General features: G+C 49.3%; 3 protein-coding genes across 3 annotated transcripts; 2 read left to right on the top strand and 1 right to left on the bottom strand.

Moving 5' to 3' along the window:
• Positions 1 to 1,723: 1,723 nt before the first annotated feature.
• Positions 1,724 to 2,557, top strand: EMH_0092460 (uncharacterized protein; the record flags this gene model as incomplete). Its single annotated transcript, XM_038022246.1, has 1 exon — positions 1,724 to 2,557. One exon carries the CDS (start codon positions 1,724 to 1,726, stop codon positions 2,555 to 2,557), a length of 834 nt encoding a protein of 277 aa, XP_037878100.1.
• A 3,331-nt stretch (positions 2,558 to 5,888) lies between these two features.
• On the top strand, positions 5,889 to 8,277 carry EMH_0092350 (uncharacterized protein; the record flags this gene model as incomplete). The annotated part of the gene is made up of 2 exons (XM_038022245.1): positions 5,889 to 7,164; positions 7,445 to 8,277. The coding sequence occupies 2 exons, from the start codon at positions 5,889 to 5,891 to the stop codon at positions 8,275 to 8,277; spliced, it is 2,109 nt and encodes a 702-aa protein (XP_037878099.1).
• Positions 8,278 to 10,096: 1,819 nt separating this feature from the next.
• Positions 10,097 to 11,945, bottom strand: EMH_0092240 (uncharacterized protein; the record flags this gene model as incomplete). The annotated part of the gene is made up of 4 exons (XM_038022244.1): positions 10,097 to 10,170; positions 10,332 to 11,211; positions 11,481 to 11,620; positions 11,837 to 11,945. The coding sequence occupies 4 exons, from the start codon at positions 11,943 to 11,945 to the stop codon at positions 10,097 to 10,099; spliced, it is 1,203 nt and encodes a 400-aa protein (XP_037878098.1).
• Positions 11,946 to 13,807: the final 1,862 nt, after the last annotated feature.

Below are 13,807 nucleotides of genomic sequence, written 5' to 3'. Positions count from 1 at the left end.
ACCAAATGTAGCGTAATATGTAGCAGTTTTAGCCGCGATAACGATCCCATGGAGAGCAGAAGAGGAAGAGCTCAGGAAGCGAGAGAAGGAATTCCAACTAGGCATACCGGCAGGTGCAACAAGGGCTAGTCGTGCACCAACACAACTGGCGGCCAGGGCACCCCAATACATGATGAATGACGGGGCGGGAACAGAGTCCTACCAATGCAAGGGCAGGGGGCACCTAGCAACGAACTCTCCCTCTGGAGATCCGATGGCGTACAAGCAAGGAGAGGCGTGAAGGAAATGTTGAGGTATAGGTCACTACGCTAGAGACTTAAACAACGCAGTAGGATATTGGAGACAAGAGAAGGGACGGGAGAGCAGCGAAAACGATCCAGTAGTGGGAAAGGGATCAGCGGCAGTTCCACGAGTTGACGGGGCAGGCGTTTATAAGTGTGAGAACAGCAGCAGTGCGTCGAGTACAAGGGAATGAGAGCCCTTGTAAGGCGCTTTTCGCTACAGGGGTTTCGGAAAGCCTCACTAGGCCTAAGACAGTCGAAACGCAGCGTAAGTCCCAGACGAGGAACACCGTCGAGAATGTTGAGTGGTGCGGGCTACCTGTTGACCGAACTAGTGTGGAAACACCAGGAAAGGTCATCATTCTAGGAGCGAGCCAGAGGCCCCCTGAGGAGCAGGTATGCGGGATATTGGACGAGAAGTTGCAGCCGTGTCGGCAGTCTTCTCGCGCACTAGCGCGCGCAGTGCTCTCACACTCGGTATTTGGTTGCACAACGGTATAGCTCACACACGTGAAGATAGATGAGAATCATGCCCATTACAATCCAGAGACAAAAAGCAGATCACTAGGAATGGAAGAAGAATAAAGGAAAGGAAACAGAAAGAAAAGAAGCGAATAGAGTATCCTGCACTGTAGAAACCCCACTATCCTAGGACCGTGGAACAACCCAATACCGAGACAACACAGGCGGGTAGAAGAATAGAGAAATAAGGAATTAGGAATAACACAACCTAACGGAGCCGGGTTCAGTCCGGGAGGGGGCAAAGTTGTAGTTGCACACGCACTACCGTGCAGCTCAAGTGGAACCCTCAGCGACCTAGTTAGCTGTAAAAGAACGAATACAATACTTATACAGACAAGCTGTCTTACTTTAGAGAGAAAGTTAGGATAACCATGCCAAGAATGCTAAGCAGCCACACCAGGTTGGGGCTGGCTGTGAGACTGCGCTTGAGACTCTGAGTGCAGAGTCAAGATCAGGTTTATGTTTCAGAGATTTCCCTTTTCAATATATATGGACTCTAATATGTCTTTAAAGGAAGATTGCTCGAATATTTAGGCCGTGATAGAATAGATAGACTGTGTTTGGTAAATAGATATAAAGTTTGCACCCCGTTAGGTTAACCTAGGATACCTACGTAGTAACAGCAGAGCCCGCTGTTCACTACACTGCGCCTGTTGCGCGAGTGTGCCGGGCCGGAGAGTCCATCGCCTTGTTCTCTTTTTTTGTTTGTTTAATGAACAACAGTAAATAAATCGTCTAAGTAACTCTAAATAATTCTTTTCCGAGCGCTCCTGGCTCAGAGTTGGCGGCCTCGCTTCCGAAGCCACTGCAGCCCTGATCCGCGTGCTCTGTGTATTTGTTTATCGTTTCTGTTCATGCTTGGTTTGTTTTCTTTCATTTTCAAGCGCTGATTGCGAGATTCTACAGGAAACGTCCACAAAATGAAGGGTTTCGGGGCAGACAAGTCTTCGGGGCCCCCCGCGAGGAGTACTTATAGCAGCGTTCCTGGTGCTGGCGATGTGCCCAATCGCCTGGATTTGGGGGGCACTCGGGGTTTAATTGGAGTTCTGTTTCCTTGGACTCGCGTTGAAATGACGAAAGACATGATCTGCAAAGGCGCGATAAGTGCTTTCGTGGGGGTCCTGCTAGGCATCGTATCTTCGCTCATAGTGAACTGCACGCTGGTGGAAATATCGGTTTCTTCTTTCTTTTCGGTTTATCTTGGCATCGTATTCATCACAGTCGGCGCTGTCATTCTCTGGCGGATCAACGTAAATGCGGATGAGGCCTCCCATGGCCGGAAGCTGCAGCTGACGTTCTTTGCCGGTTTGATCGTGTTTTCAGGTGTTTTGTGTTTTCTGCTGAAGCGCAATTGGTTTGTGGGCCTGCATCCGTTGCTTAAGGTGCCGCTTTACACGGTCTTGGGTGTATCAGTAGCTTTTGCTCTGACCTTTTCGCTGGTAGATGTCGTGAATTACCTCTTTTCTTTCTTCCAGTCCTCAGTGGCTAAGCCGCTCGTCGAGTCGCGCGAACAGGCCTACATGGTGCTATTCTTCACTCTCGTCATGGGGGGCATCTTCGGCTGTATATTCGGCATGATGGATGTAGAAGATGAAATGCAGTACCAAATCAAATTGGCACTTCTGCGCGAGCAGCAATTCTGCTACCCCCTTGGCGCCATCATAGGCGGCCTCGCCGGCTTCAGCAACGAAATCCTAAGACAGGCAGAACAGAGAATTCGTTACTGCTCAACGGAATTTGATGAAGACATCTAAATGCAATAATCAAGGAAAGCTCAATACAGACACCTCAAACGAAAAAGATATCTCAACAACAAACTGACAAACCAGCAAGGAAATGCTCGCTATCTAACCTGCTGGCTGGATAGCGAAGTGAGCTACCTGCATAGCTCGCCAGCTAGCTAGCTAGCTAGCATGCCGTGTTGGTGGGGCGTTGGTTTGGGGGACAATGTGGATATGCAGGAACAGCGTCCGCTGCGGCAAAAGACGAGCAGTCGAAAGCTGCCCTACACCTTGGAGTGTATGCACAGTCGGCCAACCATCGTATTCCCTATCCAGCTTAGCAGTTTAATAAATTAAATTTAGACTTGAAATCGGTTCTTTGGTCTGTTTGCTTGCATTTGCTGTCGGCATGAACTGCGTTGAACCGCGGCAGCAGCCACGCACTTTGACACTTTCCCCCCGCAACATAACTAAAGGGGGGATGGAGGGGGAGGGTTTTGGCCCCCTACCGGATATGGGGGCCCCTGCCGGAAGTAAGGGCCCCCGCCGGGAGTGAGGGCCCCCGTCTGCGGATGTGGCTCCACCCCCCGCCCTCCGTTCTGCAGCAATAACTGCACAGGGGCCGTACCGCTGGTTTTTGAGTTTTGGCTTCCAACGCACCTTCGATCGAAATGTTGTCATTAAGGCACTGTACGTGCTGCATGCAATGCATGAAGGGGGGCCCTAGAGCCAACCGGGGGGGCCCCCAGGGCCAAGCGGGAGCTCTATGAGGGCCCAGACGTAGGGGTTATTGGATTTTGCAGAACTTCGGGTTTTATATCGAAATTAGGTTGAATTTTGAGCAGCAGAATGCGTTTTTGTGCTTATATATACACCTTCAGGTGTACGTGGAGCTCCAAGAAAGAAACGACGTACACATTGTACAGGACATCGTATATGTGCTCAGTGTATTCATAGTTCTCCGTCTGCCTCCCTGCAGCCCTTACAGTTTAGGGTTTACAGCTACCGCCGAGGAGATAAAATGACAGCATTAGAGCAGAGGAAACATTAAACAGCGAGAACTATACCTCGAGCTCCGTTTGTTGCAGATATGCTGCATGCTGTATACATTGGGTTTCGTGGTGTTGCATTGCAGTACATGAATATCTCCGGTGTTTCCTTTATGCTGCAGTAACATTACACCCATATTCGCAGTATGAATTGGTGCCTCTATACAAACGCATATTCACACAGCTGCACAGAGATAGCTTGCACAATGCACAAAGATCGCCCCTAGTCCAAAAAAAACTATAGAGTGCGGATGGGAAAGCCGTCAATGTAAGCATTGCCGAACATGAGCAAAAGCTTCAACAGGGCTTAGGAATTACGGTTTGACGCTTAGAGTGTAGGGTTAGGTAGGGTTAGCCTGTGAACGTTTTGGTTTACTCGGGATAACTGCGGCTGCCGACCCTAGAAGCAATTAGAGACTGCAGCGAACGGCTCAATATATCGATTCTCAGGGGCTCCTCCCCCGACTTCTGCACTCGTAAGGAGAATTGAATAAGGATATGTCGTAGTGGGGCCTCTGCACGCAATTCCAGGTAGGGTTTAAGGTGAAACGTGTAGGGCAGACGCCGCGTGGATAGGGTTTCGGGTTTGGGCTTTATGCTGTAGGGAGGAGAAGTAAAACTTAGGAATGCGGTTTCAGGGTTTTTTTTTGAAGGGTGTGCTGTTTAGGGCTTCTAGGGGTTCAGGGCTTGGGGTTTTAGGCGAACGTTTCGGTGGTCCGTCAACTGCCGTATGCTGCGCTCTGTCATTTCCAGTGTGTGAAGAAAACAGCAACTTGGCTTTATACGTTTGTGTGGTGTTTTATGTTTGTTTTCTGATGAATATCAATGAAGAGGAGAAATGCGGCTGTCCTTCTGGGGTGCACAGACACACCAATGGCTGCAGCTGCACGCTCGGTTTTCTGTCGAAGATGCTCATGGGCTTCAAACTCTAAACATGGGGCTTTAAATCTCTTAAACGCAGAAACTCACTCTATTTGTTCGCATTATACTTTGGAATAAGCCTTTTTGAGGCTTCAATGGATGAACGGAGAGCCGACGCGATCGCCCGGCGTCGATGCCGCGCGGCGGTTCCCGTGCGTGTGCTCCCTCTGCAGAGTTAAGGAGCGGCTTTTATCCCTTAATTGACTAATTAAAACAGCAGAGTTTGTGAGTTTTTATTAACGGGGGCGAAAGACATATTTTGAGGGGTTATGGTCGGTGGTTTCCCTAGAAGACGCGAGACTACGCGCACTACGGGTGCCCACCTACGTCGTGGGGTGTACAGGCGGGCTTAAAGTTCGAAATGCATTTAACAAAATCAAACTTATATTTTGTTTTTAAATTGCATTTCTGCTTTTCCCAGGTGTAGAAGACGGTATTTTCCTCAGTGAGAAGTGCGGCACACTCGCGTCAGTGGCTTAGTTTCAGCGCAGGAGATGCCGCATTGCAAAAACGTGAAATTTGGAGGGCAATTGATATTTTGGTTGTTTATTCTTGGCAATTTTTCTTGAATTGTACATATTAACTAAATACAACAAACTAGTTTGACTATTTTAGGGGGTTTCGGGAAAGGGGTGGCTCGTTTCTTTCTCTCTGGTCTTCCTACTGGCCCCGCAGCACGGTTCCCTCTCCTCGTCGGGCTTCCTCTGCTTTTTGCGTCTTTTCCTGGTGCGTTTTCCTGATCGTTTTGTTGTTTTTAGCGAAAGTATCTACCACTGCATGCGCATATCTTCTAGTGAACTCCCCTAGAAGCTGCGCTGGTGGTTGCCGATCCGTTGAGGTCTCTCCTCTCGTCCCCGCTCTCTGCTTTGTGTGAGCAGAGAAGCAGAACAAAAACAACAAACAAATGAGTCAAATGCCCATTTCTAATTTTACAAGAAATATCTGCATGCAGCAGAAGAGCGGCGGCATTGCATGGACTTCGTTTTCTCGAGTGCAGCTTCCCTCCTCTCCTGTAGACCTGTTTCGGGTGTACGCACAGCGGCGCGCATCAATACATCTCATTAATGACATAGACAACGATCTTCTCGCGTTGAATGGCATTCATAAAAGTTTTTTGGGGCAGTTTATAGTGGCTTTCGCCGTTCACTGAACAGATTCATCGTTTGAGAACTCAATGAAGACCCCGCTCCTGAAAGTGTCTGCACAACTTAGCGCAGGAAACATTTCCCCATTGGGATTTCACTCGGCTTTGTCTCACTTTTGGTACTATTCCTTCTTACTGGATCCGAGAAATACCCCTCCACGGGGTCTTGACAAAATCCCACGGCTGCGTTAGCAACACCGGATTAAGAACAAATTGTAGCGCCTCTCCAGGTGTCTGTACACAGCAAAACATGGAGACTAGAAGTTCTGATGGAGGTGAGGAGCTTTATAAGTGGACAGGAGAAAAATGCTCCCCTGAAATGTCTGCTACAGAGCCCGTAAATGCGCACCTCAAGTTCACCACGCTTGGTGCTGCTGAACCAGCATCCGTTGTAAGAGCAGCAGCTGTAGCAGCAGATGCAGCAGCAGCGGATGCCGCTGCAACTGTGGAAGCAGCAGCAGCGAGCGGGGGGGATGCGCCAAATGAAGCGTCAGATGCTGGCGAGGATTTCTATTCGGAGTTGGGATGTCTTTCCGCCACCACCTGCCTGTTTGTGGGCCAAGAGGTGCGTATACACCTGGTGGACTTGGTGCGAACGCGCCTGACGTGCATTCCTTTATCGTACCTGGGGTCAATGAATTCGTTTTTTAGAGAGATGTACACCCGAGAAATAGAACAAGACGCGGAGCTAGCGGAGCTGTACGTACACCACAGTAGCAGCAGGAAGAACACTAGTTTGAGGCCCTCTCGACGCATAAGAGGCGTCATAACTGCATTTTACACAACTGAAGAGCAGCCGACGGAGAACGTGCTGCGTTTGGATTCTGTTTGTGGTTTAGAAATTTGTTTTCGTGTTGGGGTGTCTGTACATCTGAGCTCTCCCTCGGCTCCTGGTGGGAGTATATCTTCGAGCCACGATTTTGCAGTGTACAGACGGTGGGCTGTGCGCGACTTCCTTTCTCTTCGTCGCGTCTACTCTCAGAACTACAGCGTTGATATATTTGTAGAGAAGAGAACAGCAAGGGAAGGAGCCAGACGGCAGTTCCTCAACTCTACTCAGTTTTTCCTTAGTCTTCGACCGGACCTCTGTTGTAGCCAAGGGGCCTCAGGAGAAGAAGATCCCTTTCTCCTTAACGGATCGCCGCTGCCACCTCCGCCTGCAGCAGCAGATTCGCAATTCTTACACCCTGCTGCTGCTGCTGCTGCTTCTACTCCACAGAGAAAACGCGGGAGACCCCGCAAGTTCCCAAGGCCCGAGGAAACAGCCGTGGCGTCGGCGCAGGGGCTGTCACTGCAGCAGCAGCAGCAGCGTGGGAGCCCCGGAGGGGACCCCTGTGAGGGGCCCAAGGGCACCACCGTGCAGACATTTGGGGTAAAGGTGTACATATCATATGATACACAGGGCTCATCAGACACAGACAGAAATTTAGAAGAAGAAACAGCTGGAGATACAGTAGATACGGAGCAGAACAACTACACTGTCACGCGATCCAAGGCGAGCGCAAGACTGGCAAAAAGAAGAAGGGGTGCGAAATACATAAAGGGGCTTATTAAGCGAAAAAAATGCAGTAGACAAAGGGGTTTATAAGTAGACGAATAAGTTTAATAGATTATGAGGGTTTATTGGGAGATGAGGGCTTATTCTTTTTGGCCACGGTTGAGTGTCTATCTCGTTTGTGATTACTACGAGTTGGTGCTTCATATATAAACACACACCTAAACCCTAAAACCCTAAACCCTAGGCCCTGGCAGGCGAAGCTTTTGATGTTGCTGTGCTGCTGAGGGTGTGTGTACTGTTTGTTGCAGGAGAGGAAACACAACAAATACCAGCTTCTTCTCTACCTCTCGCGGAGGCCCATCGGGGGCCCTCGAGGGGCCCTTCGCTGGTGGCAGTCTGTGGACGTTCTGCTGCTGAGGGAAACAGCAAATGGATCGAAGTCGCGGAGCAGCAGCAGCAACAACAGCATCAGCATCAGCAACAGCAACAACACCAGCAGCAGCTGCGAGAGGAACATCCGCCGCAGGAGCAGCAACAGCAGCATCATCACGAAGGACGCCAGGAGGAGGGGCTTCTATCTCCATGTGGCTCTGTAGCATCAGGGGCTGGGGAGTTTCTGTCTCCATCTTTGTCTGGTTTTTCTTTGGCCCCTCATATAAATGTAGAGCCACGCGATACGTTTGAAAAAATGCTGCTGCCGTATTACCGTCGTTGCTTGCAGCTACTGTTATCGGGCCTGTTGGGGTGTCTGCACAGCATCCCATACACTACAGAGGCCCTAATAGAACGCCAACGCGCAATAGGCCAGTGCCTTCTAGCTGTTACTTCTCCCTGTATTAGCCTAGCAGCGTTACAGACCCTTATTAACCCCTTCGGGCGATGCATCAAAACCCATGCTGCGCCCAATGATCTGGATATACACCTGCAGCAGGACCTTGTAGAAGACGTCCTACACCTCTCCCGCTTCCTCGAACAACCTGCAGCAGCAGCAGCAGCAGCAGTAGCTGCAGGTGCAGCAGCAGCAGCAGCAGCTGGAACAGTAGCAACGAGAAACGCTTCAGCATCTGCAGCGGAGCGCAAGAGGAATACGATAACATCAGCAAGAGGAAAAACAGAAACAGTGGGAGGTAGCAGGGAATAAAAGAATGCAGACTTTGTCTTGTCCTCCTCCATTATCTTGTAGAATCTGATATATTAAAGGGCCTTCGTTGATTTTGTCTGTTTTTTGGTTATATTCATCTAGCGCCGAGATAGAAGGCGCTCAGCTTACTAAGTGAGTTTGTCTATGCTGATTTTGATATGTTCGATCCATAAGCGACTGTATATATATATATATATATATATATATATATATATATATATATATATATATATATATATATATATTACCTATATAGAATATAGATAGTATCTATATAGATAACATATATGCTTTATATATAGAGCATACGTATACTTTATATATGTTATATATGCAGCATATGCAGATTTTCTGTGTGGGTTTCCGTACGTTTGTCCCATAAGTGCATATATATTGGTAGATATACATATAGATATCTATGTTATGTATATAGAATAGAGAATACTGTTTGTCTGCTTGCGTTCTCATACGTTCGTCTCACAACTATATGCGTTATATATAAATATGTTATATATGTAACATGCATATATATACATGCATACTGTTCACGGTAGCGTTCCAACTGCGATGTTGCAGTTGCGCAGTTGATGGTGGAAAAGCAGAGCCGGAGGGCGAGAGATATCGGCTGCTGCTCATCTTGAATTAGCAGGAATGCCTCAGTTGTCTGTCTAGACACCGCAGAGTAACGAGTCATGGGGATAAGCGCTGTTCGTTTTTGTTTGTTTCTGTATTCCTTTCATCTCGTAATCCATCTGCGGGCACCTGCTTGGGGCCAAGCGCCCACCACACGTCAGTGAAAGCGCATTATGAACACACATTGCAAACCCCAACAACAATAAAGGTAATCGAGCTTTCCTCAATACCACGAGCCGTTTTAGGCCTGTCGCTGGCTGCCTTCGGGGTGTATCTCCGCCGGAGCCCCACATTGGCTTGGCTACAGCGAAAACAGATATCTTTTTTAATTGGCGTTATGCTCGTCCCCTAGAGGTGTTCGCATTCGCATATAAATGCAGGCAAGAAGTATGCACAGAGTGCAGCTGCAGGAACACGTTGACGCCGTTACTTCAGTGTTCTGATTGGCGGGGTTGAGTTTAGCGTTTCGCGGGCTGTGCAGATATTTCTAGGAGTCAGTTTAGGGTTTTCAGGAAATTCCAAGCAGTGCTTAGCTGCAATAAGCCTCTTTTGGGCTTTACAGACACCGCAGGGAGCAGCAGCCTCTGCCTGCACTCCCCGCTGTTTGTGCTGGCAGGCGCCGCCTCAGCCAAAGCCACTGACATATAAACAGGCGCGAGGACGAACAGTCGCCATTGTCATAGCTGTCTGTCCCCGTCTGTCTGTGTTCTCTCTATAAAAGTTTCTCACAGTAATACGTTACAGTGCATTGCGCTCTAATAATCTCCCTGAGGGAGCTGACAGTCTGGCTCCGCTCCCGGTGTATCCGCAGATGTTAAGCAGATGTCGCCACATCTACTAGTTGGGGTCTCTAGTCTCCGTCGAACTGCCACCTCCATCACTCTTCCGACGGAAAGGTGATGAGATAGGTGGGGGGAGGCGGAGTGGGTTGTTTTGTTTCTCCTGCTGACGCGCCTGATGTTGCCGTTGGGGCTGCACTTGTCGCTTCTGTTGTTGCTGCGGCGGTATGTGCAGCGCCTGTGGACAACCGCAGCGGCGCGGGCACAACTGAGGCCTCTCCGCGTCCATCGCACTCTCCTGCAGTCTTTCAGGGATATTCAGCTCTACTTGCTAGGGGAGATGAGGCCGCTTCAACATCTGCGTTGTCACCTTGCTGTTGTTTATCTGGCACAAACTGAACGATGGCTCAGTCGACGGGCAGCGCAACCGTGTTGAAAGCTGAGCAAAGCTTCAGGGCCGGAGGGTGCGTGAGGTACATGCCTAAGAGGAAACAACAAACACAAACGCGTAAGAACTACGGTGAAATACCAACCCTAAGGGACTGAGGAGAGACCGAAAACAAATAGCACGGAGCTCTAACTACAAGTATCCCGCTCTGCAAGATGTGAAATCGTGGTGTGCGTACACCTCACAAAACTCACATATCTCTGCATCAAACACAGCGATGAGGCTGCTGCTGACGAGGTGGTCTCCCTCTCCAGTGGGGCAGCCTTGGGGAACGACGACTGTGGAACATTTTGTGTTCTGGAAGATGAAGCGGTTGCATTTCTTCTTGTCATCGAGTTCAAGTGCGCACTTGAAGCCAACGTTCTCGTGGTGTTTGGGTTTGCCGGGTCTGTTGATTCGCAAGTCAAAGGAGTAGTTGAAGCGGGTCATCTGGCCATCCATGATGAGGTAGATGTCTATGTCTGTCTCGCTAGTCTTGATAGCCGTCAGCAGATAGTCGCGTCCGTACTCCAAGGCCCGCACCACCTTGGGTGACTCCAAATGCACCATGATGATGATGTTCGGAGGATGCATCAGCACCCCCAGACAGTCTACTTTCTTCCCCAGGCCGAGGCCGAGAATCGAAGTCGGCCGCGTGAGGTCTATGGACTTGGGGATAACAAATGTGCCCCACTGATACAGTTGCACAAAGAAACCCCAATCTCCAGATGCGCAGTTCACGCGCGGTATGGCCTCGCAGTTGGGCAGTGCCTCGAACCCCTTCACCACCATCGCGCCGTAAGCAAGTGCTGCATTTGAGGAGGGGTGAGAAACCACGAAACCGGCGTTATAGTCGACGCACTGCACCTTCACAGTGTGGCTTTCATCTATTGTCACCACCAAGCAGACCCGATCCGTCAGCCGAAATGCTATCAAGGACTCGTTCACAATAAAGAGCAGAGGCTTCCACGCCTTTGGGAAAGCTGGCAACCGTTCCGGATGAGAATACACCGCAACTTCGCGCAAATTAGGCGTCGACAAAAACACGTTCTTGTCACCCTCAATGCCCAGGTGACACCCGTGCTTACTCCAGCACTGTAGGTATAACAGGAAACCACACACGCACGCAAGCGCAGTCATATCCACGTAAATATGTATACCCAAGGGAGGCATGTAAATATACATACAAGCATACAGCGCTGCTAACAGAGCATCCCACAACCTGAGGCTACTTTTGCCTGGGCCTCGTACAAACAGCCCCAGCAGCCAGTTCGCCTCGTATGTAGCTGCCATCGGACATTCCTTGAAAGTGGGGGGTGAAGGGAATGTCAAGCAGAAAGTGATATTGGAAGAGGAGGACTGACCTTGACGTCATACTTGCCAGACTGAACACCGCTGAACACCTCGCAAACTCCTTCGACAGGCTCTAGAAAAAGCAGACGGTGGTCTGCAAAGAGTGTGGGTTTCAACGAAAGCTTCTCGCGGTCCGTCAGTCCCACCCATCCTGTAGAAGTGCGTGTACGCAAAGCCGAAAGACACAAACGAGGGAGACAAATTCACGTCGAAAGTAGGTCACAGAGTCTGGTATGATACACACAGGCGTATGCATGAACTCAAACTCCGTTTGCGATGCTCTTTTTTAACACTTCCGCTCGAGCCTAGCGAGAATGATTTGCTGCCGATTCATGCCTATATTCTTTCTAGGTAGTCACTGCCCCACCTGAGCCGTCGTAGTAGTTGTTCGCAGTCCACACAATGGCCTTCTCTGGCACTGCCACATCGACCAGTGGCTCGAACCTGCACGAGCAGAGTCTGTTTACGCCCTCCATTGTGCTCGGTTAAATATAGTTGCTTATTGACCTTCAACTGAAGCACGAGAAAACACAAACCACGAGACGCCGGCAATATCCTGGACAGGCTGTACAAGGCATCCCTCACGAACACGCCCCCAGCAGCTTCTGTGGCTGCCTCAATACACACTGTGCTCTCGAATATGTGACAGAATAAAACAGAAGAGGCTTAACACTCCAGCAAGGCAATGTTAGCCGCTGCCCACCCTCCAGGCAGAAACAGCCACCACACCTACTTGCCGACGTTTCACCCATATACACCCCCCTTGAAAAAACTAAGAGGACACTTTCACAACAAACTGAAGGCTAAATACACCCGTAAGTTTCAATCTCTAAGGTTTTACGCTCTTTTAAACACGTACATGCAGCAGTGGCTCAGCACACACACTTGCCTAAACGAAGTACAGGGTTCCAGATGCAGACGACTGTCTAAACCTGTGTGAAATACCTCCTAAGAGTAATATGGGGGGAAAAGAGAGAAATATACAAGGAAGAAGCCGAAGAAATTCTTTACGTGGGTGAGCCGGGTGCTTTCCGCATCATGAATTGTTGGCAGGCTCTGGCCTGAGTTGGTGTGCTTCGTCCAGCAGTGGGCACAGAGCTAGTGCTGTTCCCGTTTCCTACGATTTCTTCGCCTCCGTAGCCAAATAACTGTCAAATTTCGGTGTTAAAACAAAGGAATTTCACATTTTGGATGCTTCCGGTATAAACAACTCCCTTTTATCTATTACTCTGCAGCTGAAAAGAATCGAGCCCCTGCAGGGTCCCACCACACGAGCAGGCCCAGTGGACCTCTCACGGACTCTTGTGGTTGCTTTTGCTGTATTTCGACAATTTGCCTCATTGATATTAATTGTGCAGGACTTTCAATCTATTAATTCAGCAGGCATGACTGAAGCACTGACGTAGAGGAGGAATATCAGGGATTAGCAGGCACGACGGCTAGCAGAAGTGGTGCTCGTTTCGAGACCGCAAGCGCACTGCTGATAACAGGCCTATGATTCTTCCTGATATATAAAGAGAGACAACTGCACTATAGAACGGAAACACGGCGGGCACACATCCTTGACATTTGTGCGATGAGTGTAGGGCTTACTAGGATATTGCAACCGCGGAGGTTTGTGGGGCAGGTTGGTATGGTGTCTAAGGCATTAGTGCCACTGGAACCATATTTAGCGTCATGTTGATTCGAAAGCTTTCTGTGACTAGTTTCTGTCGCTGCCGTTAGCGGATTTGGGTCGGATTCCTCAACAGCTCTTGGGAGTGATGTGAGTTGCTTCGCGCTGTGCGTGATGCTCTGAAATTCACCCAATGTTTTAAACTCCTGGTGCACCTCCTCAACCGGCTATCTGCGTTGCTCAGACTTTCAACTGATGGAATCCGTCACCGTTGGTCGTCGGCTCCTCCACCACCAGCGCAACTCGTAGCATAACGACTCTAGGCCTTAGCTAGGGTGCGCCTCCATCGTTTTTAGTTTCTCTCGCTCGCACCTCATATTTTTAATGACATTTTAGTAATACCTACTGCAATAGTTTCACTGTGTGTAAACTATTCACCTCCCAAACAAATTCCCCTGTCAAGCCAGCTCCAAGCTGTCCTCCTTCCCGAAGTTATTCACAGCGCGATCTCTAAAATCTCATGTAGATTCTTGTTTCTTCATACAGACACCAATTACCCACATTCTTTCGCTGGAGCAGGTTGCATTGAAAAATTTGACTCACTAGCGCAATTATACGGATAGCCGCAACGAAGCCATCTGGCTAACTCGGAGCGAATGTTACCATGGTGATTGGTCTAAGAGGCTTCTTAGCTGTTTAATGCTGTTTTAATGACGTATATCG

Source organism: Eimeria mitis, genomic scaffold, assembly GCF_000499745.2.
Source record: "Eimeria mitis Houghton genomic scaffold, Emh_scaff131, whole genome shotgun sequence".
In the NCBI taxonomy this organism is placed as follows: Eukaryota; Apicomplexa; class Conoidasida; order Eucoccidiorida; family Eimeriidae; genus Eimeria; species Eimeria mitis.
Note: the sequence above shows the minus strand (reverse complement) of the source record. Positions and strands in the feature narration are given on the sequence as shown.